Source organism: Saccopteryx leptura, chromosome 9, assembly GCF_036850995.1.
Source record: "Saccopteryx leptura isolate mSacLep1 chromosome 9, mSacLep1_pri_phased_curated, whole genome shotgun sequence".
Classification (NCBI taxonomy): Eukaryota; Metazoa; Chordata; class Mammalia; order Chiroptera; family Emballonuridae; genus Saccopteryx; species Saccopteryx leptura.
In genome coordinates, this window is record NC_089511.1 from 30,148,244 (window position 1) to 30,176,235 (window position 27,992).

The 27,992-nt window shown below is 42.7% G+C and overlaps 2 protein-coding genes across 7 annotated transcripts; both read right to left on the reverse strand.

The window, feature by feature from the left end:
- Positions 1 to 49: 49 nt before the first annotated feature.
- C9H16orf46 (chromosome 9 C16orf46 homolog) lies at positions 50 to 27,861 on the reverse strand. 2 transcript variants are annotated; one of them, XM_066349620.1, is made up of 5 exons: positions 27,732 to 27,861; positions 17,953 to 18,045; positions 15,376 to 15,445; positions 13,796 to 14,053; positions 50 to 1,275 (listed from the first exon to the last, which is right to left on the reverse strand). In XM_066349620.1, exons 4-5 carry the CDS (start codon positions 14,003 to 14,005, stop codon positions 304 to 306), a joined length of 1,182 nt encoding a protein of 393 aa, XP_066205717.1. In that variant the 5' UTR covers positions 14,006 to 14,053; positions 15,376 to 15,445; positions 17,953 to 18,045; positions 27,732 to 27,861; the 3' UTR covers positions 50 to 303. The 2 variants fall into 2 exon arrangements, with proteins under 2 accessions (XP_066205717.1, XP_066205716.1); XM_066349619.1 differs by lacking the exon at positions 27,732 to 27,861 and adding an exon at positions 27,500 to 27,614.
- Positions 24,990 to 27,826, reverse strand: LOC136381195 (protein FAM177A1-like). 5 transcript variants are annotated; one of them, XM_066349623.1, is made up of 2 exons: positions 27,732 to 27,826; positions 24,990 to 26,187 (listed from the first exon to the last, which is right to left on the reverse strand). In XM_066349623.1, the coding sequence occupies exon 2, from the start codon at positions 26,009 to 26,011 to the stop codon at positions 25,373 to 25,375; it is 639 nt and encodes a 212-aa protein (XP_066205720.1). In that variant the 5' UTR covers positions 26,012 to 26,187; positions 27,732 to 27,826; the 3' UTR covers positions 24,990 to 25,372. The 5 variants fall into 5 exon arrangements, with proteins under 5 accessions (XP_066205720.1, XP_066205718.1, XP_066205723.1 ...); XM_066349621.1 differs by lacking the exon at positions 27,732 to 27,826 and adding an exon at positions 27,500 to 27,596; XM_066349626.1 differs by lacking the exon at positions 27,732 to 27,826 and adding an exon at positions 27,500 to 27,575 and having other exon boundaries at positions 24,990 to 26,171.
- Positions 27,862 to 27,992: the final 131 nt, after the last annotated feature.

The window sequence follows — 27,992 nt, forward strand, 5'->3', positions numbered from 1 at the left end:
GGGACTTACCAGTTTGCAATTTGTAAATAACTAGGCAACAGAAGCAGGTAACATATAAATATGGGTGTTTCGAGAATAAATCAAAACCCATACAATAAGTTTATTTCCTCTGGTTCTACTACAAAAAAAAAAAAAAGGACAAAGAGAGGAAGAGAAGGAGGGAGAGGAAAGGATGGGAATAAAGAAGGCGAGGGGAGATGAGGGAAAAGAAGAAAAGAGAATGAGGTGGGGGCAGGAGAGAGAGAGAGAGGACAAATGAGTTCGAAAAGGTGCTTATTCCCAGGGGAATTATATTGTGGCAGTTCAGAGGATTCTGTGAGTGGAAACAGGAATAACAACTTTGCTCACTGTGAGGGATGGCAAGAGAGGTCTTGGGAGCACTTTGGTCTCCAATGTTTGGGGCCTGTTTTCCTGCTTGGCCTCCTTGAGAGCGTGCTTTTGGGTGTTCATGCGAGGTCTCAGCTCCCTGGCTTTGAATCTGGCTTTGCAGCTTTGTCCTCCCTGTTTCCGCAAAAGCTGCATGGTGGTGAGATAGCGAACACTATTGGAATTGGGAGGGCACCAGTGCCGGGAGCCCCACTCTGGATTGGCCAGTAGGGATGTCCTTACCCCTGGGGGAGGAACAGGCTGCGTGCAGTTGAGCTGAAGGTGCTTGGACAGCTCAATAGGTGTCTTGCCATCTTTCCTATCAACTGTTTTCAATCCATATGCGCAAGGCACACTCTCATCCTTTTTCACGCTCAGCACCTTCTCTTCTGGCCGCAAGAGACAGTCCTTACTCTTCTTGCTCAGAATATCCAAGCCATCTGGAGCTGAAGCCTTCAGGGGAGGCAGAACTAAAAGGGCCTTGGAAGTCAGTGAGTGTGAGGTGGAGGTGCCTCGGTCAGTACCTCTGCTGGGGTCCTTGCCCCTAACAGTCTTGGGGATGCCCCACTCTTCCATGCACCAAATAAACTCTTTTATTTGCAGACTTTTCTTTTCACCCCGACTGTAGGAGGGAAAGCAGGTCTTGCTAATCCCCCTGGAGGCAGTGGTGTGGCCTTTGGCGGGGCTCTGAGTCTGAGAGGGGCTGCCTTGGTGTTTCTCTGGGTCTGCCTCAGCCAGAGCCCCTGACACCAACTTCACAGCCTCAGACTGAGGCTTGGACTCACAGATCCCTTGGGAGAGACTGACACAAAATATGCAGTTGCTGGTACTTTCTCCCACCTTCACCTTTTTAAGCTTCTTCCTGGGCCAGATGCAGGCAGTTGCAGAAGTCCTTCCCCAGCCTTGAACCTGCAAATAAAGCAGCATGTTACTCTCTGCCGAGCTGCCCAAACTCTAGCCACCCCAATTGTGCCCACATGCCCATTTGGGCCATCCTATTTGAACCAATCTTTTTTTTTTTTTTTTTGGTAGTTTTCTGAGGTGAGAAGCAGGGAGGCAGAGAGACAGACTCCCGCATGTGCCTGACCAGGATCCACCCGGCATGCCCACCAGGGGGCAATGCTCTGCCCACTTGGGGCATTGCTCCATTGCAACTTGAGCCATTCTAGTGCCTCAGGCGGAAACCATGGAGCCATCCTCAGCGCCCAGGGCCAACTTTGCTCCAATGGAGCCTTGGCTTATGGGGGGGGGGGGGGGAGAGAGATAGAGAGAAAGGAGAAAGGAAAGGGTGGAGAAGCAGATGGGTGCTTCTCCTGTGCCCTGGCCAGGAATCAAACCTGGGACTTCCACAAGCCGGGCTGACTCTCTACCACTGAGCCAACCAGCCAGGGCCTAGTATATCTTTTAAATGGACTCATCTTTGTTTTTGTTTTTTTTTTTTTAACTTTTAATACCTACTTTAACCTCATATTAAGCAACAGTATTTTAAAATAAGAAATACTAGCAATAGGCCCTGGCTGGTTGGCTCAGTGGTAGAGCATCGGCCTGGCGTGCAGGAGTCCCGGGTTCAATTCCCGGCCAGGGTACACAGGAGAGGCGCCCATTTGCTTCTCCACCCCTCCCCCTCTCCTTCCTCTCTATCTCTCTCTTCTCCTCCCCCAGCGGAGACTCCATTGGAGCAAAGTTGGCCCGGGCACCGAGGATTGCTCCATGGCCTCTGCCTCAGGCGCTAGAATGGCTCTGGTTGCGACAGAGTGATGCCCCAGATGGGCAGAGCATCACCCCCTGGTGGGCATGCCAGGTGGATCCCAGTTGGGGGTATGCGGGAGTCTGTCTGACTGCCTTCCCGTTTCCAACTTCAGAAAAATACACACACACACAAAAAAAGAAAAGAAATACTAGCAATAGGATTCATAAAATACTAAGCAATAGTATCTGTAAATGGCTACCTTGATGTACTGACTAAATATTTTTTCAGATGTACATTAAAATAAATTTGGAACTATTAAATAAAAATAAATTCAAAACTGTTTGTGCCTTGGCCAGGTGGCTCAGTTGGTTAGAGCATCATCCCAATATGCAAAGGTTGTGGGCTTGATCTCCAGTCAGGGCACATATAGGAACAAACTGATGTTTCTGTCTCTCCCTCTATTCATCTGTGTCCCCTCTGTAAGGCTTTCTTGTACTTCCAGGCTCTATTTACCATACCCAGGGAAAATGCTACGTGGAGGGGATGGAGGAAGCGAGAAGGAACAGAGGCAAGTCCATGTCAACAGTCCTTAGATGTATATTTCAAAGAATAGGGACCTGGGACACTGAGGTCCCACGTTCAACCCTGAAGTTGCCAACTTGAGCATGGGCTCACCAGCTTGAAAACAGGGTTGCCAGCTTGAACGTGATATCATCTAAATGATCCCATGGTCATTGGCTTGAGCCCAAGGTTGCTGGCTTGAGCAAGAGGTCACTGGCTCAGCTTGAGACCTTCGTCAAGGCACATATGAGAAGCAATCAATGAACAAATAATGTGACACAACTACAAGTAAATGCTTCTCATCTCTCTCCCTTCCTGTCTCTCTCTTGTCAAAAAAAAAAAAAAAGGGAATGACAGTCAAAGTACAGGCAGTCCCAGGGTTATGAATGAGATTGATTCTGTAGGTTTGTTCTTAAGTTGAATTTGTATATAAGTTGGAACAGGTATATTTACTATTAAATGCAACTTGGACAGATGTTTGTCTTAACATAGTATTTATTTTTACCTTTCTGTGCATATAAGTACTTAAATATTTTCAAACCTACAGAACATATATCATCCATAACCTGGGGTTATTATCAATAGTAAACTGAACCTTCTAAACTTGGAATTTTTTTTTTTTTACAGAGACAGAGAGAGAGTCAGAGTGAGGGATAGACAGACAGGAATGGAGAGATGAGAAGCATCAATCATTAGATTTTCGTTGTGCATTGCAACACCTTAGTTGTTCATTGATTGCTTTCTCATATGTGCCTTGACCACGGGCCTTCAGTAGACTGAGTAACCCCTTGCTTGAGCCAGCGACCTTGGGTCCAAGCTGGTGAATTTTTGCTCAAACCAGAGTGAGCCCACACTCAAGCTGGCGACCTCAGGGTCTCTTCCACATCCCAGTCCGACGCTCTATCCACTGCGCCACTGCCTGGTAAGGCAAAACTTGGAAAGTTTTAAAGTCTTCTTTTCCAAGTGAGAGGAGGGGAGACAAAGAGAAAGACTCCTGCATGTGGCCCAAATGGGATCCACCCAGCAACCATCTGGGGCCGATGCTCTGCCCATCTGGGGCCACACTGTCAACTGAGCTATTTTTAGTACCTGAGGCAGAGGTTCCACCAAGCCATCCTCAGCTCCCAGGGCCAATGCACTTGAACCAATCAAGCCATTGCTGCCTGAGAGGAACAAAGAGAAAGAGAGAGAAAGAGAGAGAGAGAGAGAGAAGGGGGAGGAGGAGGGGTGGAGAAGCAGATGGTCACTTCTCCTGTGCGCCCTGACCGGGAATCGAACCTGAGACATCCACATGCTGGGCTGATGCTCTACCACTGAGCCAACTGGCCAGGGCCTTAAATTCTTAAATAGGCCGCCTAATAGCATTGATTATTTGGCATGGAAATATGCGTTTGGAAGGTAATAAATTCTTTTTTTTTTTAATTTTTTTTAATTTATTCATTTTAAAGAGGAGAGGGAGAGACAGAGAGAGACAGAGAGAAGAGACAGAGAGAGAAAGGGGGAGGAGCTGGAAGCATCAACTCCCATATGTGCCTTGACCAGGCGAGCCCAGGGTTTCGAACCGGCGACCTCAGCATTTCCAGGTCGACGCTTTATCCACTGCGCCACCACAGGTCAGGCTGGTAATAAATTCTTAAGGTGGCAGTTGGGGGCAGTACAGTAGAGCACTAAAGGAGGGTTCTTGAAGACATGATTCTTTCCTCTCTCATGTGGACTTGGGTGAATCACTCTGCCTTCATTTGGCCTCAGTTTCTACATTTATAAAGTAAACCAAGATCAGGGTTTTTCAACCTTGGTACTACTAACATCTGGGGCTTGTCATGGACTGTATGTTTGTATACCTCCAAAAATCCCTGTGTTGATACCCTAATCCCTAATGTGATGGTGTTTGTAGGTGGGGCAGTTTGAGTAATTAGGGTAGGGTGAAGTCAAGAGGGTGGGGTCTTCATGATGGAATCAGTGCCCTTATAAGAAAAGGAGGAGTCAAGGGATCTCTCTGTCTCTCTCTCTCTCTGCTTACACACAACAAAGAAGGTCATCTGAGAGTACAAGCAAGAAGAGGGCCCTCACCAAGAACCCAATCATGCCAACACCCTGATCTTGGACTTCCACTTTCCAGAACTATGATAAATAACTGTCTGTTGCTTAAGCCACCTTGTCCCTGGTATTCTCTTACAGCAGCCTGAACTATGATAGGGCTGGATTATCCTTGCTTTTTAAACAAAATTTTTTAAATTTTATTTTAATGAGAGGAGAGAAGAGAGAGAAGGGAAAGGGGAGTGGGAAGCATCAACTCATACTAGTTGCCTCTCCTATGTGCCTTGACAAGGCAAACCTGGGGTTTTGAACTGGCACTCTCAGCTTTCCAGGTTGCCATTTTAAACACTGCACCACCACAGGTCAGGCAAGGATTATTCCTTGCGATGGGTGCTATCCTGGGCATCAAAGGATATGGAGCACCACTCCTGGCCTTGTTCCATTAGATGCCAGTAGCATCTGCTCCCCCTCACCTCCTGCTGTGACACTGCCAAGTGTCACCTGAGAAGCATCAGATTAGAACAAATTTTCTTATAGTTAGAAATGTAGGATTCTATTCTTGATTATAAGAATAGTTTAAGATTAAACTCAAAGGGTTCTAAGTAGAATCACTAGGAGAGAAATCTCAGGTCTCTTGGGGAGGTTAGTACAGCAGTTAAGGAGCTCAGGTTCTAGAGTCCAGAAGACCTTGACTACTGGCTGGGTTGTCTTTAGCACATTATTTCACCTGTTGGGTGCCCAGTATCCTTGTCCAAAAAGTGAGGCTGTTCAGAATACAGGACTATTGTGAGGTTGAAGGAAGTGATGTATGTAAAGCATTTAGTACTGTGCTTGCCAATACTAAGTAGCCATAAATACTCAATAAAAAGTACTGCTATCATAAGCAACAGATACGAAGATGGCAGCAGAGTAGGCAAACGCACAGACTCCCAGCTCACCCACCAAACTGGATTACAAATTAATTTAGGAACAATCAACGTGAAAAACCAACTTTGGACTACAAGAACAGGTCTCAAAAACCAAGGAGCAAAGAAGAAGACACACCGAGCCTGGTAGGGAGTGCATGGCACAGTGGGAGCTCCCCTGCTTCCAGGAGTGAAGGGGGGCGGTGAGGTTGAGACCCAGAAAGGCTTCATTACAAAGAGAAGAGCAGAAAATATTGCTCACAGCCACTTGCCTGGGGACCTGGGAACGAGGTGTGCTGAGAGGGCTGGCTTGTCTCCCAAAAGGAAAGTGGGGAGAGAGAGACAGATGGTCAGGGGCAGAGGAATGCATGGGATGACCTGAGTAGCTGATTCATCCAGTGCAGTGGCAGCCATAGCTGGGACAGGGGTTGATCCCTCCACACAGCACAAACCTAAAGTAGTTCTGGGTGATCCACCTCCAGGTTGAAAACAGGAAGGGGAGAGGAGGAGCAGTAATTCAGGTCTCCATGGAGATCTGAGATACACCTCCCCCTACTGAAGCAGAGAAAGCACCCTGCCCCCTGAGAGAAGCTGGCAAATCAAGCCTTCAGAGTCTCAGGTCATACCCACCGCATTCCTGGATATAGTTTCAAATAAGCTCCCTGCTGAGATCAGTAAACAAGATTACCACCCAGTTAAGAAAACTGAGAAGAAAACAAACAAATCAAGAATTCAAAGTGGCTCTACTAGGTAAGGGAGATCATAATTAGAAGAAGCCTATAAGTCAGGGGTCGGGAACTTTTTTGGCTGAGAGAGCCATGAACGCCACATATTTTAAAATGTAATTCCATGAAAGCCATACAACGACCCATGTATGTTAAGCATTATCCAATAAAAATTTGGTGTTTTTCCTGGAGGACAGCAGTGATTAGCTCCAGTCACCCGCAACCATGAACATGAGTGGTAGGAAATGAATGGATTGTAATGCATGACAATGTTTTATATTTTTAATGTTATTATTTTTTTTTATTAAAGATTTGTCTGCGAGCCTGACCAGGCGGTGGCGCAGTGGATAGAGCATCAGACTGGGATGCGGAGGACCCAGGTTTGAGACCCCGAGGTTGCCAGCTTGAGTGAAGGCTCATCTGGCTTCAGCAAAAAGCTCACCAGCTTGGACCCAAGGTCACTGGCTTGAGCAAGGGGTTACTCAGTCTGCTGAAGGCCCATGGTCAAGGCACATATGAGAGAGCAATCAATGAACAACTAAGGTGCTGCAACAAAGAATTGATGCTTCTCATCTCTCTCCCTTCCTGTCTGTCTGTCCCTATCTATCTCTCTAACTCTCTCTCTGTCCCTGTAAAAAAAATTTTTTTAAATAAATAAAAAATTTTTTAAAAAAAGATTTGTCTGCGAGCCAGATGCAGCCATTAAAAGAGCCACATCTGGCTCGTGAGCCATAGGTTCCTGACCCCTGCTATAAGTCATACAGAGAATAATGGGTAGGCAGAGAAGCATAAGTCATATGCTTCAATAAGATAAGTCCTCAGAAAAAGTCCTGGACGAATTGGAAGTAATCAAATTACCAGATGCAGAATATAAAACAGGGGTCTCAAACTCGCGGCCCGTGGGCTGCATGCGGCCCGCCGAACAATTTTGTGTGGCCCGCAGACTAATCCATGGGCTTACTTAATTTTATCCAAAATATTTTGAACTTCGTGGATTAGTCTGCGGGCCGCACAAAATTGTTCGGCGCGCCATATGCGGCCCGCGGGCTGCGAGTTTGAGACCCCTGATATAAAATGATTGTTAGGAGCTTAAGGATCTCAAAGCTAAAATGGATGGACTTAATGAACACCTCAATAAAGAAATTATAAGCATCAAAAAGGACACAGAAATCATAAAGAAGAACCAGACAGAAATGACAAACACAATATCAGAAATGAAGACTACACTAGAAGGAAATTAAAAGCAGGCTGGATGAAGCAGACGATTGAATCAGTGACTTAGAAGACAAGATAAGTGAAAACACGGAAGCAGAAAAGCAAAAAGAAAAGAGTATCAAAAAGTCCGAGGAAACGCTAGGAGAGCTCTATGACAACATGAAGAGAAACAATATCCACATAATAGGGGTTCCTGAAGGAGAAGAGAAAAAACAAGGACTAGAGAAGCTCTTTGAAGATATTATAGATGAAAATTTCTCTAAATTGATGCAGGAAAGAGTCATACAAATTCAAGCAGCAGAGAGAACCCCATTAAAAAAGAACCCAAAAAGACCCACACCAAGACATATCATAATCAAAATACCAAAACTAAAATATAAAGAAAGAATATTAAAAGCTGTAACAGAAAAATAGTCAATCACCTACAAAGGAACACCCATAAGAATGACATCTGACTTCTCAACAGAAACACTTGAGGCCAGAAGGGACTGGCAAGAAATATTCAAAGTAATGCAGAACAAGAACCTACAACCAAGATTTTTTTATCCACAAGACTATTGTTTAAAATTGAAGGAGAAATAAAAAGCTTCCCAGACAAAAAAAACAAAACAAAACAAAAAAACTCAAGGAATTCATCACAACCAAACCAATGCTGCAAGAAATGTTAAGGGGCCTGCTGTAGACAGAACAAAGTGTGTGTGGGGGAATATATATATACAGTAAATGAGAAATATAGATTTAAAGAAAAAAATGGGGCCTGGCCGGTTGGCTCAGCGGTAGAGCGTCGGCCTGGTGTGCGGGGTACCTGGGTTCGATTCCCGGCCAGGGCACATAGGAGAAGCGCCCATTTGCTTCTCCATCCCCCCTCCTTCCTCTCTGTCTCTCTCTTCCCCTCCCGCAGCCAAGGCTCCATTGGAGCAAAGATGGCCCAGGCACTGGGGATGGCTCCTTGGCCTCTGCCCCAGGCACTAGAGTGGCTCTGGTCGTGGCAAAGCGATGCCCCGGAGGGGCAGAGCATCGCCCCCTGGTGGGCAGAGCGTCACCCCCTGGTGGGTGTGCCGGGTGGATCCCGGTTGGGCGCATGCGGGAGTCTGTCTGACTGTCTCTCCCCGTTCCCAGCTTCAGAAAAATACAAAAAAAAAAAAAAAAAAAAAAAAAGAAAAGAAAAAAACAACTACATATCAGTAATAACCTTAAATGTAAATGGATTAAATGCTCCAATCAAAATATATAGGGTAGCTGAATGGATAAGAAAACAGGACCCGTACACATGCTGTCTACAGCCGACCCACCTCAAAACAAAAGATACAGGTACACATGCTGTCTCTCCCCATTTCCAGCTTCAGAAAGATACAAAAAAAATAAAAATAAAAAAAATAAATAAAACAAAAGATACACATAGACTGAAAGTAAAAGGATAGAAAAAAAAATATTTCATGCAAATGGAAATGAAAAAAAAAAAGCTGGGGTAGCAATACTTATATCTGATAAAATAGACTTTAAAACAAAGACTATATAGTAAAGGATAAAGAAGGTCAGTAATAATGATAAAGGGAGCAATCCAGCAGAAAGAGATAACCATTATAAATATCTATTCACCTAATATAGGAGCACCTAAATATATAAAGCAGATTTTGTTGGAAATAAAGGGAGAGATCAAGAGCAATACTATAATAGTAGGGGATTTCAATACCCCACTAACACCAATGGATAGGTCCTCAAGAAAGAAAATTAACAAAGAAACAGCAGAATTAAGGGACACACTAGATCAACTGGATTTAATAGATATTTTCAGAACCTTTCACCCTAAAGCAGCAGAATATACACAATTTTCAAGTGCATCTGGTACATTCTCTAGGATAGACCACATATTAGGGCATAAAACGAGTCTCAAGAAATTTAAGAAGACTGAAACCATATCAAGCATCTTCTCTGACCACACTGGCATGAAACTAGAAATCGACTACAATAGAAAAACTGAAAAACACTCAAACACTTGGAAACTGAACAGCATGTTATTAAACAACAAAAGGGTCAACAATGAGATCAAGGAAGAAATAAAAAAATTTCCTTGAAACAAAGGAAAATGAGCACACTACAACTCAAAATCTGTGGGACATAGCAAAAGCAGTCCTGAGAGGGAAGTTCATAGCATTACAGGCATACCTTAAGAAGCTAGAAAAAGCTCAAATAAACAACTTAATCTTGCAACTAAAAGAACTAGAAAAAGAACAGCAAGTAAAGCCTAGAGGAAGTAGAAGGAAGGAAATAATAAAGATGAGAGTGGAAATAAATGACATAGAGACTAAAAAATCAATACAGAGGATCAATGAAACCAGGAGCTGGTTCTTTGAAAAGTTAAACAAGACCGATGAACCCTTAGCCAGACTCACCAAGAAAAGAGAAAGGACTCAAATAAATAAAATTAGAAATGAGGATGGAGAAGTAACAATGGACACAGCAGAAATACAAAATATTGTAAGAAAATACTATGAAAAACTGTATGCCAAAAAATTAGACAACCTAGGTGAAATGGAAAAATTCCTTAAAAAATATAATCTTTTAAAAATCAATCTGTAAGAATCAGAAAACCTAAATAGACTGATTACAACAAATGAGATTGAAACAGTTATCAAAAAACTCCCAAAAAACAAAAGCCCTGGGCCAGATGGCTTCACAGGCTAATTCTACCAAAGGTTCAAAGAAGAACTAACTCTTATCCTTCTCAAGCTATTTCAAAACATTCAAGAGGAAGGAAAACTCCCAAGCTCCTTTTAAGAGGCGAGCATAATTCTGATTCCAAAGCCAGGCAAAGACAACACAAAGAAAGAAAACTATAGGCCAATATTCCTGATGAATTTAGATGCTAAAATCCTCAACAAAATATTAGCAAACCGCATCCAGCAATACATGAAAAAAATCATACATCATGATCAAGTGGGATTTATTCCGGGGAGGCAAGGCTGGTATAATATTTGCTAATCAATCAATGTGATTCATCACATAAACAAAAGGAAGGAGAAAAACCACATGATAATATCAACAGATGCAGAACAAGCATTCGATAAAATCCAGCACCCATTTATGATCAAAACTCTCAGCAAAGTGGGAATACAGGGCACATACCTCAACATGATAAAGGCCATCTATGACAGGCCCACAGCCAACATCATACTCAATGGGCAAAAATTAAAAGCAATCACCTTAAGATCAGGAACAAGGCAGGGGTGCCCCCTTTCACCACCCTTATTCAATATAGTTCTGGAAGTCTTAGCCACAGCAATCAGACAAGAAGAAGAAATAAAAGGCATCCAAATTGGAAAAGAAGAAGTAAAACTATCATTATTTGCTGATGATATGATACTGTACATAGAAAACCCTAAAGTCGCAGTCAAAAAACTACTGGACCTGATAAAGGAATTCAGCAAGGAGTCAGAATATAAAATTAATACTCAGAAATCAGAGGCATTTTTATACACCAACAATGATCTGTCTGAAAGAGAAATTAAGAAAACAATCCCCTTCACTATTGCAACAACAACAAAATGCCTAGGAGTAAATTTAACCAAGGAGGTTAAAGACTTGTACTCAGAAAATTATAAAACATTGATAAAAGAAATCAAGGAAGATACAAATAAGTGGTAGCATATACCGTGTTCATGGCTAGGAAGAATAAACATCATTAAAATGTCCATATTACCCAAAGCAATTTGTAAATTCAATGCAATTCCTATTAAAATACCAAGGACATACTTCAAAGATATAGAACAAATATTCCAAAAATTCATATGGAACCAAAAAAACCCCACGAATAGCCTCAGCAATCTTGAAAAAGAAGAATAAAGTGGGTAGTATCACACTTCTAGACGTCAAGTTATACTACAAGGCCACTGTACTCAAAACAGCCTGGTACTGGCATAAGAACAGGCATATAGATCAATGGAACAGAACGGAGAGCCCAGAAATAAACCCACACCTTTATGGACAATTGATATTTGACAAAGGAGGTAAGGGCATACAATGGAGTAAAGATAGCCTCTTTAACAAATGGTATTGGGAAAATTGGACAGCTACCTGAAAAAAAATGAAACTAGACTACTAACTTATACCATTCACAAAAATAAACTCAAAATGGATAAAAGACTTAAATGTAAGTCATGAAACCATAAGCATCCTAGAGGAAAACAGAGGCAATAAGCTCTTTGACATCACTTGCAGCAACATATTTGCTGCACATGCAAAGGAAATAAAGGACAGGATAAACAAATGGGACTATATCAAACTAAAAAGCTTTTGCACAGCTAAAGACAATATAAACAAAATAAAAAGTAAACCACACAGTGGGAGAACATATTTGACAATGCATCTGATAAGGGGTTAATAACCAAAATTTATAAAGAACTTGTAAAACTCAACACCAGGAAGATAAACAGTCCAATCAAAAAATGGGGATGGCTCTGTGGCCTCTGCCTCAGGCGCTAGAATGGCTCTGGACGCAACGGAGCAACGGAGAGACACCCCGGAGGGGCAAAGCATCACCCCCTGGTGGGCATGCCGGGTGGATCCAGGTCGGGCGCATGCGGGAGTCTGTCTGACTGCCTCCCTGTTTCCAGCTTCGGAAAAAAAAAAATGGGCAAAAGAAATGAATAGACACTTCTCCAAAGAGGACATACAGATGGCCAACAGGCATATGAAAAAACGCTCAACATCAGTAATCATTAGAGAAATGCAAATTAAAACCACAATGAGATATCACCTCACACCAGTCAGAATGGCGCTCATCAACAAAACAACACAGAATAAGTGCTGGCGAGGTTGTGGAAAAAAGGGAACCCTTCTGCACTGCTGGTGGGAATGCAGACTGGTGCAGCCACTGTGGAAAACAGTATGGAGATTTCTAAAAAAAATAAAAATTGAACAGCTTTTTGACCCAGCCATCCCACTTTTGGGAATATATCCCAAGAACATCAATCACATCAAGAAGTCAAAAGGAGAAATGCACCCCCATGTATATGGCAGCATTGTTTACAATTGCCAAGATCTGGAAACAGCCCAAGTGTCCATCAGTGAACGAGTGAATTAAAAAGCTATGGTACATATACACAGTGTAATACTATGTAGTCATAAAAAATAAGGAAATATTATTTTTTGCAACTACATGGATGGACCTGGAAACTATTATGTTAAGTGAAATAAAGCCAGGCAGAGAAAGAAAAATATTATATGACCTCACTCATCTAAGGAATCCAATGAAACAATAGGAACTGAGGAGTGGAATAGAGACAGAGGCGGGATCAAAGAATCCAGAAGGTAAGCAGACAGAGGGAAAGGGGATGATAGGCTGATAGGATGGGATGAGAGCAGAAAAGCAAATCCTGGAGGGAAGCGGGGAGGGCATTACGGGGAGGAGGATAGAGAGGATGTACTAGGGAACATGGGGGAGGGGAGGATGTATTCGGGCAGACACTAGAATCTATGTAAACACAATAAATTAATTTAAAAAATTAATCAAAAACATACTGCTATCCTCACCATTAATATTTTACCTCTGCTCCAAAGGATTCTATATTTCATTGTTTACACATTCTTTTTTTTTTTTTTTTTTTTTTTCTTTTTCATTTTTCTGAAGCTGGAAACGGGGAGAGACAGTCAGACAGACTCCCGCATGCGCCCGACCGGGATCCACCCGGCACGCCCACCATGGGGCGACGCTCTGCCCACCAGGGGGGCGATGCTCTGCCCATCCTGGGCGTCGCCATGTTGCGACCAGAGCCACTCTAGCGCCTGAGGCAGAGGCCACAGAGCCATCCCCAGCGCCCGGGCCATCTTTGCTCCAATGGAGCCTGGGCTGCGGGAGGGGAAGAGAGAGACAGAGAGGAAAGCACGGCGGAGGGGTGGAGAAGCAAATGGGCGCTTCTCCTGTGTGCCCTGGCCGAGAATCGAACCCGGGTCCTCCGCACGCTGGGCCGACGCTCTACCGCTGAGACAACCGGCCAGGGCCTACACATTCTTTAGTAACAGTAACTATTTTTTTTTTTTAAAGATTTTATTTATTCATTATAGAGAGGAGAGAGAGTGAGAGAGAGAGAAGGGGGGAGGAGCAGAAAGCATCACTTCCCATATGTGCCTTGACCAGGCAAGCCCAGGGCTTTGAACCGGCAACCTCAGTGTTTCCAGGTTGACACTTTATCCACTGCGCCACGACAGGTCAGGCAACAGTAACTATTTTTGAAAAAAAAGAAAAAGGTTTTCATCAAAACAGATGTAGAAGGGATCTAACTCAAGAAGATACTCACTGCTTCTTCCCATCCAGTTCCGATAACAAACTTGTTGGCTTTTCTATCTTGTTCAAGAAGAATGTCACTGATATTGAGAAGACAACAAACATGATCCCTTTCCCTTCTTCCATCTGGACAAGGATAGGTTAACTCAGTTTCTTCTGTGCTTTGAATTTCATTATTTCCACTATTTTCTAACTCAGTCTCGTTTTTCTGACAGAGATCCATTATAGTGATCACTCTAATGGTCGCTTAAAATTTTTTAAGATCTTCTTCCTGTAGTTTGATATGTGAATTGGACTCAGTTTTTAATTTTTCTTTTAAAAAAAGCATAACTTGGGTGAAACATCTTCAACACATTCAGGAACAGACTCAGAAGAAATATTATAAAACCACCCACTGTCAACTATTGACAGTATAAAAAATAAGTTTAATTCTAATAAAAGACTAATGGACTTATAGACCAAAGTTGGGAGTGAAGAAAAGAGGAGAGGAAGATGTTAACATAGGCTCCACCCCTCATGATGAAGTACAGACTGAAGTAAGCAATGCAGGTTGAAGCATCCCCCTACCCTCACTGCAAAAATGCCCAAATGATATTGTGCTAGTAACAAGAGAACTAGTGAATGTGTGGCTTATGCACCCCAGCCTCCTCCTCTTCCCCTTCCCAACAGCTCTGGAGATCAGCTTGGGGATGCTCAGGCTTTTGAGAAAACTGGCAGAGCATGTGATCTAAGCTCAGTCGATGAGTTCACCCTAATTCACCACATATGACTGGTGCCCTCTGAAAGGGGAAACCTGGACACAGATATGCATAGAGGGAACATGATGTGAAGAGACACAGGGAGAAAGAAGACAGCCATCTGCGAGTGAAGGAAAGAAGTGTGGAGCCGATCCTTCCCTCGCAGACTTCAGAAGAAATCAACCCGGCCAACACCTTGATTTTTATATGTCGAGCCTCTAGAAATGTGAGACAATAAAGAATCTTGTTACAGCAGCCCTAGGAAATGAATACAGTAGGTGATGGTGATAGTGGTGGTGGTGGTGATATTATTGATCCTTAATTGATGCTTTTCCAAGTTGAAAAATGAGATTTAGCATTTATAATCCAGTCAAAGGGTTAGGAAATTTATAATCCTGATTATGAGCACACACTCGATGCCAAACAGCCAGGGTTCCGATCCTTTTACTAGCTGTGTGAGACTTATATAAGTTACTTTTCTGGGTCTGTTTGCTCATATATAAAAAGGGCATGATTTTAATACTTTCCCACAGACAGATGTTCCTCCTGGGGACCCCACAAGCTGCAAAGATGAACTCTGAATGCCTAAGCAGTAACCACCAAGGATCCAGCTGAGTGCTAATGAACAGCCAGGGCCTTCTTAAGGAAGTCCTTACTGGTAACGACACAGGATCCACTGAAGACCACGCACCTTGCTTTCTGTCACCCAACATGATCCCTGCCAGAAACCCACATTGTTTTATTTTCTGTTCAAGTACAGACAAGTAACTTCTTGTAACAATATCTGTTCAATTACCACTTCAGCTTTTTCACTTAGGCCTTACGTGGCATTTGATGGTAATGAAGTTCCACTTACCTATGGAAGATCAAGTATCACTGGATAGCTTAATCTTTTCCAATATGACATTAGAGCAGATGAGTGAGATCTGAAAGGAAAAAACTTTTATTACAAGTGACTAAGAACTAGAAGTGCTATTTCATTTACAAACAGCATGATTAAGGACCTGACAGATGGTGCAAACCAGCCTGATCCTCTCATACTGTGAAATTTCACTTCAGTCACTGCCCAGGCCAAAGAAGTACCTGTAAGTACACTCTGCCCAGTTCTCTTCAGAATTACAAAAATGTTTATACCACTGAGCCCCACAGACTTAACAAGCGTACAGTTCAAAAAGAAAAAGCAGAGAATCAAAAGCAAAGCCATTTATTAAATAATAAAATAAATTTAAAACTTGAGGTTATTGTAGCAAAGAAACAGATATTGTTTAGGAAAGAGTAAGTAGTGCTAGAATGTTCGAATCAATAAGAAAAATATTTTGTGCCTAACCAGTGGTGGCACAGCGGATAGAGCGTCAATCTGGAACGCTGAGGTCCCTGACGTTGCTGGCAAGAGCACAGGCTCACTGTCCTGAGCTTAGGTTTGCCGACTGGAGTGTGGGGTCGACATGATCCTAACTAAGGTCGCTGGCTTGAGCAAGGGGTTACTGGCTCACCTAGAGCCCCCAGTCAATGTACGTTATGAGATGCATCAATGAACAACTAAAGTGACACAACTACAAGTTGATGCTTCTGATTTTTCTCTCTTCCTGTCTCTCTCTTTAAAAGAAAAAATTTTTTTTTTGCTTAAAGTGTCTCCACTGACAAGAAATTGCTACTCAGAGTGCCTGCTTAAGTGGTGGAGTAATTTACTGCTCTAATTTTCTGGTTCTCAAACTTGGCTGTCCCTTGGAATCATCTGGGGAACTTTATAAAAAATAAAAATGTCCAGACCTCGTCCACAGAAATGCTGATTATAATTGTTCTGTGCATAGCCTGGCCATCACGATTTTTTTTTTCTTTACAAAGACAGAGTCAGAGTGAGGGGCAGACAGACAGAATGGAGAGAGATGAGAAGCATCAATCATCAGTTTTTTGTTGTGACACCTTAGTTGTTCATTGATTGCTTTCTCATATGTGCCTTGACCTTGGGCCTTCAGCAGACCAAGTAACCCCTTGCTTGAGCCAGCGACCTTGGGTCCAAGCTGGTGAGCTTTGCTCAAACCAGACGAGCCCATGCTCAAGCTGGCAACCTCGGGGTCTCGAACCTGGGTCCTCCGCATCCCAGTCTGACGCTCTATCCCAGGGGTCCCCATACTACAGCCCACGGGCCACATGTGGCCTCCTGAGGCCATTTATCCGGCCCCCTGCCTCACCTCCGGAAGGGGAACCTCTTTCATTGGTGGTCAGTGAGAGGAGCACTGTATGTGGCGGCCCTCTAACGGTCTGAGGGACAGTGAACTGGCCCCTTGTATAAAAAGTTTGGGGACCCCTGCTCTATCTACTGTGCCACTGCCTGGCCAGGCCATCGCAATTTTTTAAATCATCTGAGATGATTCTAAGATTCAGCAAAGTTGGAGAACTACTGTTTTTCCTGTTCTATCAACATCCTCCACTCCCTGGTCCTAATTTTACCCCCCCAGAGCAAGGCTCTGTGCTGGGAAGCCTTCCCATCCTTGCATGAGGTTAAGAAAGTCTATGATGCCTCTGAAGATGTTTAATGATTTTTTTCAGGGAAAGGCCTGTATCAGAGTTACAAAGCAGTTTGTCACTACAAAAGGTTGAAGACTCAACCTCCCAACAGCTCTGTAAAAAGGTTCCATGTACTCTTCTCTCTTTCAGGTTAACCATCTCTAGCGCCTTCAACTATTCCTCACATGCCATGAGAATATGTGAAATCTGAGGGGGAGACTATTTCTATGTCTATATATCTAGAGAGAAGAACAGCAGAGGCCCAGGATGCAATAATGGTTAAGTCTATTTTGGACCCAGTGAGGGCACCAGGAGAGGTTCTGGTCATAGTATATTACGAAGAGCCAAAAGAAATCCAGGTAACAATATCAAGTTAATAATAAAACTTACTATTACATAGCTCTTACTATATGCCAAGCACTGTTATAAATACTTATATAATAGTCATAAATACTTTTTTTTTTTTAGAGGGACAGAGAGAGTCAGAGAGAGGGATAGAGAGGGACAGTCAGGAACGGAGAGAGATGAGAAGCATCAATCATCAGTTTTTCGTTGTGGCACCTTAGTTGTTCATTGATTGCTTTCTCATATGTGCCTTGACCAAGAGGTTTCAGCAGACCGAGTAACGCCTTGCTCGAGCCAGTGACCTCGGGGCCAAGCTGGTGAGCTTTTTGCTCAAGCCAGATGAGCCTGCACTCAAGCTGGCAACCTCGGTGTCTTGAACCTGGGTCCTCCGCATCCCAGTCCGATGCTCTATCTACTGCGCCACCGCCTGGTCAGGCAAAATACTACATTTTTATAAGTACTTTACTCACTTAATGAGAAATCATGGGAACTATATTGACTCCTTATGACTGAAAACTAAGAATCATCTTTGAGTCAGTAAACCTAGTATTCTGAGTCAAACGGTCAGATTCCTACATACCAGATTGCTAGGTGCTCATCCAGAACCTGGTGTTCTTCAAGCAAGCTGGATCAAGCTGCTCCACAACTAAAACAGAAGGTTGGTGGTCTTTTCCTAATTGGAAAAAAATTCAGTTAGTGGAAAGCATAGTCTTAATTTTAAGTTTTCCTCCTATAAATGTGCCTTCAAGTCGTACTGTCCATTCTTCCAGCTCTCATAAGAGAGACAAATAGCGATGTGTAAAAAGCAATCAAAGGTCAGCTGAGAGAGGAGATATGCTACTTCTTACAAATTCTATGCAGGTTTACTTTTATGTTGGAATGCAGAAATCTGCAATGATATAATACTCATGTTTTCTGATAGTAAAATGATGTTTGCTTTACAAACTTGAAGTAAATCAAGAGCTCATGCTGTTCCACTTCTTGACTCCCAATGAGTTTTACAATCTGATTCCATTTAAGAATCTCTGGTGTGAAGCATATGTCAAAGTCCTTATTAATGTTTTCCAAGGAAATCACATTAAAAAAAAAAAACAGAAAGATCACAGTGAAAATGTTACCATGGGACAATGCATTTGCAGATGCAACTAGAAAATTGGTTTTGGAGTACAAAGCAGGAAGCCACACATATGTACGCCAGAAGGTATTCAACTCCCAAAATGTACAAAGAAGAAAATGTTGACTGAGGTCCAAGCCCCCAAAGTACATGTTTGGATAAAGAAGAATAACCCCAAAGAAAAACCGATTAAGGAACTTAAGATATTTGAAAATTAAGAAAGGAGTTGAATGAGAGTCTAAGAAACAGAGTCTAAGGAAATTTACTATGATCCAGAAAATGCCTTTTCTAATAGTATTTATAGAGACAAAAATTGAAAGAAAATGCCCAGGAAAAAAAATTATAGCATAGTTTAATTTTACCAATTAAATATAAACTTTCTTTTTGGTATTTTTTTTTTCTCTGAAGTTGGAAACAGGGAGGCAGTCAGACAGACTCCCGCATACACCCGACCGGGATCCACCCGGCACGCCCACCAGGGGGGCGATGCTCTGCCCATCTGGGGCATTGCTCTATTGCAACCAGGGCCATTCTAGCGCCTGAGGCAGAGGTCATGGAGCCATCCTCAGCGCCCGGGCCAACTTTGCTCCAATGGAGCCTTGGCTGAGGGAGGGGAAGAGAGAGACAGAGAGGAAGGAGAGAGGGAGGGGTGGAGAAGCAGATGGGCGCTTCTCCTGTGTGCCCTGGCCAGGAATCAAACCCAGGACTCCTGCACGCCAGGCCGATAAACTATTTTTAATTGACTTCAAATTAATCCTGCAAGGAGTGTGGGAGGTATGGGGTACTTGGTGGTTGTGATTAGAGAATATGATTAAATAAAAGTGGCCATATGCCAAATGGATGTTAACTGTACTTTTCTCTCGACTTTTATGTAAGTGTGAAGTTTCCCATAATATATAATAAAAAGAAATTTAAGCCATTACATTATCAGAGTTGTTCAAGAAATGAAATATGGGATAATGGTGGAGGTGAGCACAGGATGAATTCTGACCTTCAGAAAACTGAAATAAATGTATCAAAGAATAGATATCACAATTTGTGTAATTATTTTGTTGGAGTAAAGAACAAGGACTTATTGAAAAACAACAGATGTACAACAAAGTTATAAAAATCAGACAATAGAGTTTATGAAGGAATTTAGAGAAACTCCATAAATAATTGTCCAATTATTTGAGCTTAAGTGTGCTTAAGAGTTTAAATCACAACACTCAAGGCCTTCTCATTGAATTTACTGAACTGCAAAAGAATGAGTTGGAAATGCAGAAAAAAATAGACATTTACCTTTGGGATCTCTGACACTGTATTATGATCATGCAATTTGATAATGAAACAAGTAGTACAGAAACTACCAAATTATAATCTGGCAATGTCAATGTAGTTTTCATTAACTACATGTTGAAATTACAATATTCTGGACATAGTAGATTAAAATGTATTAAAATTGGTTGTACCTGTATTTTCTTTTTTTTTTTTTAATTTGACTAATAAAAGTTTCTTATTATATTTTAAAATTAGCTTTAACACCCAAACCAATCTGTAATTTAGGATACAAAGTGTCCTGCTCCTGAAATGAACTATAAGACTTTATTCTGCTACAAAGGGCCAATTGTAAAGGTACACTAATATTACAACAGAGTCCAGGAAAAAGATACATTTTCTGTTGCTACTCTCATGGATGTGTTGATTCAAGTTAAAATGGGGTTTGAGGGGCTGAAATCAATGTAAAAGGAGAACAATGACCATATCTATCTGCTATTTGCAAATAAATAACTCATGTTGCCCAAAGGAAAGATTACATATATGAAGTAGAGACCACTTGATGAAGAACATGAAGAAATTCTCAAAAGGCTAGTAGCCAATGAGAAATTAAGGATAGCAAAAAACACAAGAGACAGACAGAAGGACAAATTAGTACAGAAAGGGACTTTTTGTATTTCTTTGATCAAGAAGGTTATACTGTGGTTATTTTTTTTTTTTAATCATTTTAATGAAAGTGAAGTTAGGAATTGTTTTTTTAAATTTCCATAAAACTGACTTTTGGGATATTTTTGTTGTTTTTAGTTTGTTTGTCCCAGATAAGGCTTAACCTGCCAGATTCTTTTTGGAAAAAGTTGCCCTGGGAGCCTTACCAGGGTACGCTTCAGTCTGGCACAGTCACTGTCTGTTAGCTAGACCTACCCATACTAGTCTAGATACGCAAGGTTAAGCTGCAATAACAAGCAAACCTAATTTTTCCCCCAGTGATAACAAAAATTTATTCCTAATACATACTACATGTCCATTGTACAATGTTGTAGACTCTGCTCCACATTATCCTCACTCTGGAATTGAACTAATGGAGACACCACAATGGAAAACCATAGCCAATGTGACAGCAAAAATGACTGACATCTTAGATGCTCTTAGATGCTTCTGCCTAAAAGTAACATATGACTTCAGTCTCCATGTCATTACTGGAACAAGTCACAGGACTACCTAACTTCAAGGAGAAGTGGAAAAATACTTCCTCCTAAATCACCAGAAGGAAACGGAAAGCCAAATTTTGGTGACCAGTAGTAATGTCTTGGTACCACACTAGTATGCTATCCGACGTTGCATACAAAGCAGATGGTCCTTATGTACTAAGAATGTCACTACCTAAAATGTGGACATTTATGGTCCTTGAAAGAGTCTAGGCCTCTGGGAATGGGAAGGCATATAACATGATAATTCTTTTCTTAAAACCTTTTCCAATTTTTTGGATTCTAATATATATAAATATAAGGGTCTAAGAAGATACAATCTTAAAGTAGTTGGAGGTATAACTGCTGAGTAGCAAGATATGAATCTAGCACAGGATTTCTTACCAATATTGACAAGCTGGCTTTAAAATTTAGTAGAAAACGCAAAGGAACTATAATAGTTATAACAATTGTGAAAACAAACTATAAAGTGGAGGAATCACACTATCCAATTTTAAAAATCACCATAAGGCTATAGAAATCAGTATGATATTGGTGAGGGAAAGACACATGGATCAATGGGCCAGAATAGGGAGTCCAGAAATATACCCATATAAACATGGCCATTTGATTTCTGACAAATGCAAAAGTAATTAAATGCACAAAGGATAGTCTTTTCAAATATAGTGTAGCAACCACTGGCCAATCATGTGCAAAAAAAATAATTCAAAATGGATCATAGACCTAAATAAAAATCATAAAACTCTATAACTTGAAAAAGAACACATAGAAAATCTTCATGACCTGGGGTTAGCAACTGTTCTTTGACATGCTTATATAATTTTAATAACTGAGAGCTCATTATTTTATAAGCTACCTTTTTCATTCCAGCAGCATCTTTAACATTGGAATGTTCTCAAATCAAGACATCTGCAAGCCTACAAATTTTGCTTCTCAGTTCCTGGGATTCTTCCCAAAAGCAACACATGATAATCCTGAAAATATCTGAAGGCAACTATCATTTCTTCAGACAAGAATCTCAAATTCCCTCATCTTAAGAATGCGCAGTTGCTTGTCAATGTCTTTAAAATGTAGCACCTGGAAATTGAGGCAATACTTAAATTCAGTCTGGCTAGAAGTATCTATTTTGAAATCTGACTCCCTTTGATTTGAAATCTATACCAATTAATTCAACAAAGATTGCTATATTTTTTAAATGCTATATCCTAATCTTGATTAACACTGAGGTGAGGCCAACTACAACTTCTAGATTTTTTCACATAAATTGTTAATAATCCTTGTCTTGACTCTATACCCATGCTGTTGATTTCTATTTATTTATTTATTTATTTATTTATTTTACAGAGAGAGAGAGAGAGGCAGAAAGGGAGGGAGATGAGAAGCATCAACTCATAGTTGTGTCACATTAGTTATTCATTGCTTGCTTCTCATAAATGCCTTGACCAGGGGGCTCAAACCCAGTCAGTGACCCCTTGCTCCGGCCAGTGAACTTGGGGTAAAGTCAGCAACTTTGGGCTTCATTTCAGCAACCTTTGGGCTCAACCCTGTAATCTTGGGATCATTTTGATAATCCCACACTCAAGCTGGTGAGCCAGATGAGCTCACGCTCAAACCAGCAACCTTGTGATTTTTAACCTGGGACCTCAGCATCCCAGGTTGATGCTCTCTCCCGGGGGTCGGGAACCTTTTTGGCTGAGATAGCCATGAACGCCACATATTTTTTTGTTCGTTTGTTTTCTTTTATTTATTTATTTATTTATTTATTTTACAGAGACAGAGAGAGTCAGAGAGAGGGATAGATAGGGTCAGACAGACAGGAACGAAGAGAGATGAGAAGCATCAATCATCAGTTTTTCGTAGCGACACCTTAGTTGTTCATTGATTGCTTTCTCATATGTGCCTTGACCGTGGGCCTTCAGCAGACCGAGTAACCCCTTGCTTGAGCCAGTGACCTTGGGTCCAAGCTGGTGAGCTTTGCTCAAACCAGATGAGCCTGCGCACCAGCTGGCGACCTCGGGGTCTCGAACCTGGGTCCTCCGCATCCCAGTCCAACGCTCTATCCACAGTGCCGCCACCTGGTCAGGCTGAACGCCACATATTTTAAAATGTAATTCCATGAGAGCCATACAACAACCTGTGTACCTTACACATTATCCAATAAAAATTTGGTGTTGTCCCAGAGGACAGCTGTGATTGGCTCCAGCCACCCGCAACCATGAACATAAGCAGTAGGAAATGAATGGATTGTAATACATGACAATGTTTTATATTTTTAACATTATTTTTTTATTAAAGATTTGTCTGCGAGTCAGATGCAGCCATCAAAAGAACCATATCTGGGCCCTGGCCGGTTGGCTCAGCAGTAGAGCATCGGCCTGGCGTGCGGGGGGACCCGGGTTCAATTCCCGGCCAGGGCACATAGGAGAAGCGCCCATTTGCTTCTCCACCCCCCCCCCCTTCCTCTCTGTTTCTCTCTTCCCCTCCCGCAGCCAAGGCTCCATTGGAGCAAAGATGGCCCGGGCGCTGGGGATGGCTCCTTGGCCTCTACCCCAGGCGCTAGAGTGGCTCTGGTCGCAGCAGAGTGACACCCCGGAGGGGCAGAGCGTTGCCCCTGGTGGGCGTGCCAGGTGGATCCTGGTCAGGCGCATGCGGGAGTCTGTCTGACTGTCTCTCCCCGTTTCCAGCTTCAGAAAAATACAAAAAAAAAGAAAAAAAAAGAACCACATCTGGCTCACGAGCCATAGGTTCCCAACCCCTGCTCTATCCACTGCACTACTATCAGTCAGGAGCTATTGATTTCCTTTTAATTTTTTTCTTTTTTCTTCTTTTTAGCTAGATGTAGATATCCAAGTATATAAAATTCTTCTAAAATTTCTTTGTCTTGGTTTTGGACCATCATCCTAACCTGCTTAGATATTTCTGAACCATTTCTTCCCATTTTAAGACTCTAATAATTCAATGGATATACCTTCTTTAATTTGACCCAAGTCACTCAAAAATGCTTTTGAGGAAAGGATGAAGAACAATATCCTGTGGATATCCCTGGTACTTGGGTGTTTACTAATTAACCTCACTATACAATTATCTGACCTATATTTCTAAATTTCATCTATAAGATTCTTGATCCATTTATTTAGGTAATCCCATTGAAAACAAAAAGGAACCTTCCAAGAGTTAAGGAAATTTATATTCACATTGATGTTTATTTTTTTTTTACATTTATTATCTACATTAGGAATGAAGAATATGTTCCAAATTGTCAGTTCCAAACAAGTAGTGGCTACCTAGGGTTCAGAACGATCTTAAAACTTGTCCACTACAGGAAAGAGTTCTGTGATTGATTAATGATGTCTGTCAGAGAACAAGTAAGGAAGCTGGTAGCACATTTGCTACATATTTGCCATTAACTGTCTACAAAGTCAAACTGTAAATGTCTCACTCTAGATTCCTACACTTGGTTACCACATTACTAATCAATTAACAGTGGGGGTAATGTTGATGGGACAGGAGAGGCAAAATGTCCACAGTGTTTAAGTAAAAGCAAACTGTACTCTCTCAAAACTCCTCACCACTTCTCTGGCTCCATGTCCCCACACTTACCCCTGTCTTCTTAGAAGTTTCAGGTTTAAAGGAATCTTAAATCCATGTCAGAATTTCAGCCAGGAAAATACGGGTTTCTGGCAGTCTCACTTGAAATTCTGAATGGATGTTTCCTGTGGCCCTTATCATGTGTTGAAGGAATCAATAAATAAAAACAGTCATGGTGGGCCTAGCCAGTGGTGGCGCGGTGGATAAAGTGTTGACCTGGGATGCTGAGGTTGTCAGTTCGAAACCCTGGGCTTGCCTTTTCAAGGCACATGTAAGAAGCAACTGCTATGAGTTGATGCTTCCCACTCCTCCCCTCTTTCTTATCTCTCCTCTCTCTAAAATCAATAAATATATATTTTTTAATCTTGCTCTTTTTATTACACACTCAGTGAATGAACCATCCTTAGTATGAAATTAATCATAAGACACAACATGAAAATAGGACAAAAAAAAATCTTCACTTTCCTCTGAGATTAGGAATATCAGATTTAATTAGCCTTAATCAGCAACTTACATATTTTTTTTTTCTTACAAATAACAGACAAGCATGAAAACTTAACTCTTCTTAATGGGCAGTTAGGGTTCTAAAATGTCCTCAACTTTTTAATAAAGATCATTTTAAAACTAAAGCACAAGTTCGACGCACAGTAAAAACACAGTACAAATATCCAAATTTCTGATCTGACTTTTGCTAAATAGAGCCTAAGAACAAAGAAACATTTTCCCCTGTCCAGATAATAATTTAAAATATAAATTAATTGTATTAAGTCCTACTGAATAGAGAATATTCCTGGTATAAAAACCACCTTAGAATTTGAAGTCTGAGTCACTGCATTCTATGGTGGGACAGAGACTGGATTTTGTTTGCTTTCTGTAATTACTTCACAGTCTCCCTCCATTTCAAAATTGAGATTCACAAATGAACTGGATACCATTGTTTCTGGTTGATCTGTCTGAACGATGGAATCAGCCTGTAGCTTATTCTGTTGGTATTGTCTTTCTGCTTCTTCAGACACCCTGTTTTCTTCCTCCACCTCTTCCTCCTCTTTCTTCATCCGGTAATACTCATCAATGGCATACTGGTACTTTGGGGTGCTGATGCCCACAACAGATACAATCTTTTCTCCAAGAAAGTCACACACTGAGAGGGTTGATGTGGCTGCCCGAAGCATGTAAAACCATAAGTAGGGTCCCCAGGTAAGTTTTGTCGGATCAACTGTAGGCAAAATATCTTTCTTTTCCGGGCCATCAACTTGATCTTCGTCTGTGCTGTATTCTTCCACTGTTTCACCACTGACAAAGTGGATGACTCTCCTTGGGACTTTCTTCTTTTTTCCAGTGACTCCCAGTTCTACATTTTCAAAGCCTTTTTCGTTACTCATCTGCCGCTCCGAGTCCCTGAACGCCACGGTAGCCGCAGCTCCCGGCGCTGCGACTGCTTCACCTTCTGCACGGCTCACAGGCTCCTGGTCCATCGTTGTCACCGCTACAGAGCTGCTGGCGCTGCAGCGCCCTCCCCGGACCGCGCCGGGACGAGATGGGGGAGACAGTACCAGGGACGGAAGGGCAGCTCTGCCCGAGGGGTGGGGCTCGGTACCCTAGACCCGGTTAACCACAGCCATGAGGAGCACCTAACTCAAGAAATAAAAATCTTAAAAAAAAAAAAATTGAAACAGTCATGGTGGAAGTTAAATTTCTAAATACAGAGCTAAGCTTCATACACATAAACTGGTTAAATAGGTCTTGAAGATTGGCCTGGGCATGCTGATCACTGGTAATATAGTATCTAAATGAAAAAGACATTGAGGCCCTGGCCGGTTGGCTCAGCGGTAGAGCGTCAGCCTGGCGTGTGGGGGACCCGGTTCGATTCCCGGCCAGGGCACATAGGAGAAGCGCCCATTTGCTTCTCCACCCCCCCTCCTTCCTCTCTGTCTCTCTCTTCCTCTTCCGCAGCCAAGGCTCCATTGGAGCAAAGATGGCCTGGGCGCTGGGGATGGCTCCTTGGCCTCTGCCCCAGGCGCTAGAGTGGCTCTGGTCGCCGCAGAGCGACACCCCCGGGGGGGGGGGGGGGGGGGGGGGGCAGAGCATCGCCCCCTGGTGGGCAGAGCGTCGCCCCTGGTGGGCGTGCTGGGTGGATCCCGGTCGGGTGCATGCGGGAGTCTGTCTGACTGTCTCTCCCCGTTTCCAGCTTCAGAAAAATAAAAATTAAATTAAATTAAAATTAAAAAAAAAAAAAGAAGAAAAAGACATTGAGACTTCACTAACACAGTTTGGAACACAATTCGGCAGGGAGTTGAACCTCTTTGCGTTAAGCACATGCGCCACCCAACGTAAGCAAATTGTTCATATTTTCTTTTTTTTTTTTCATTTTTCTGAAGCTGGAAACAGGGAGAGACAGTCAGACAGACTCCCGCATGCGCCCGAGAGGAAAGCGCGGCGGAGGGGTGGAGAAGCAAATGGGCGCTTCTCCTGTGTGCCCTGGCCGGGAATCGAACCCGGGTCCTCCGCACGCTAGGCCGACGCTCTACCGCTGAGCCAACCGGCCAGGGCCAAATTGTTCATATTTTCAAATGTTATAGTCCCATGTTAATTATTTGTGCCTTATGCTTATTATGTGCCCACAGAGCACAACAGTTTTGACTGTTCATAGAATGATTCCTACGAGCGAGCGTAGTTCCTTCAACTATCCCTCCTCCAATCAGACCATTTCTATTCCAATTACAGTCTCCCAGCTCTTCCACTTTTTTCATTCACATTCATTCACTCCCTCAGTGCCTATTAGCTACCTAACCCTGGCTATAAAAGTGTAAAGCAACGCCCATCTTCCCAGCTCTCACACAGTTTATGTGAACATACAAGTCATCAAACACCCATACTCAACCTGACTCTTTTCCTTTAATAATCCTTCCCTTCCCTGCAGGCTCCTCACCGTCTTCCGTGATCCTTCCTTCTTTCTCACCTACCTTCCCTCCTTCCTCCAGCAGTTCCCACTCAACCACAAAAGAGGACTTTCCGTTTTTCAAGAGCTCCAGCAAAACGTCGTCCTTTACCTTACCAAGCTCCACCCCTGCCTCCAGTGTCTCCACCCTCACAGGGCTCCGCCCTTTCAAAGGCCCCTCCCACTGACCCCCCACTCCGTGCCGTTACGCCCCCCCCCCCTGCCCACGCCCTTAATCCAGCGCTGGTTCGCACTACCTCTCCCTTTACGTCCCCGCCTCAAAGCGCAGCTTCCTCTCGCATTGGGCAGGGCTCTCGCTCCGCCGCCCGTGGGGTAGTGTGGGGCTCTGCTGCGGCGCCGGGGAAGCGGCTGCCTCCACTCACACGCTTACATGGGGCCAGGGGGGTTAAAAAGCCCTCAGTAATTTAGTTTTCGCCGGCGGCGGGCGGCAGCGATAGTTGCCCAGGGTTACGACGCACGGGAGGCGGGGCGGTGGGCGGGTTCACAGCGTAAGAGAC

Bases quoted from the DNA above. Each gene is read 5' to 3' on its own strand.
- C9H16orf46 (XM_066349620.1), bottom strand. From the start codon at position 14,005: ATGGATCTCTGTCAGAAAAACGAGACTGAGTTAGAAAATAGTGGAAAT. The intron at 1,276-13,795 runs GTGAGTATCTTC...CTTTATTTGCAG, and splicing joins GAACTGGATGGGAAGAAGCA to GTTCAAGGCTGGGGAAGGAC.
- LOC136381195 (XM_066349623.1), bottom strand. From the start codon at position 26,011: ATGGACCAGGAGCCTGTGAGCCGTGCAGAAGGTGAAGCAGTCGCAGCG.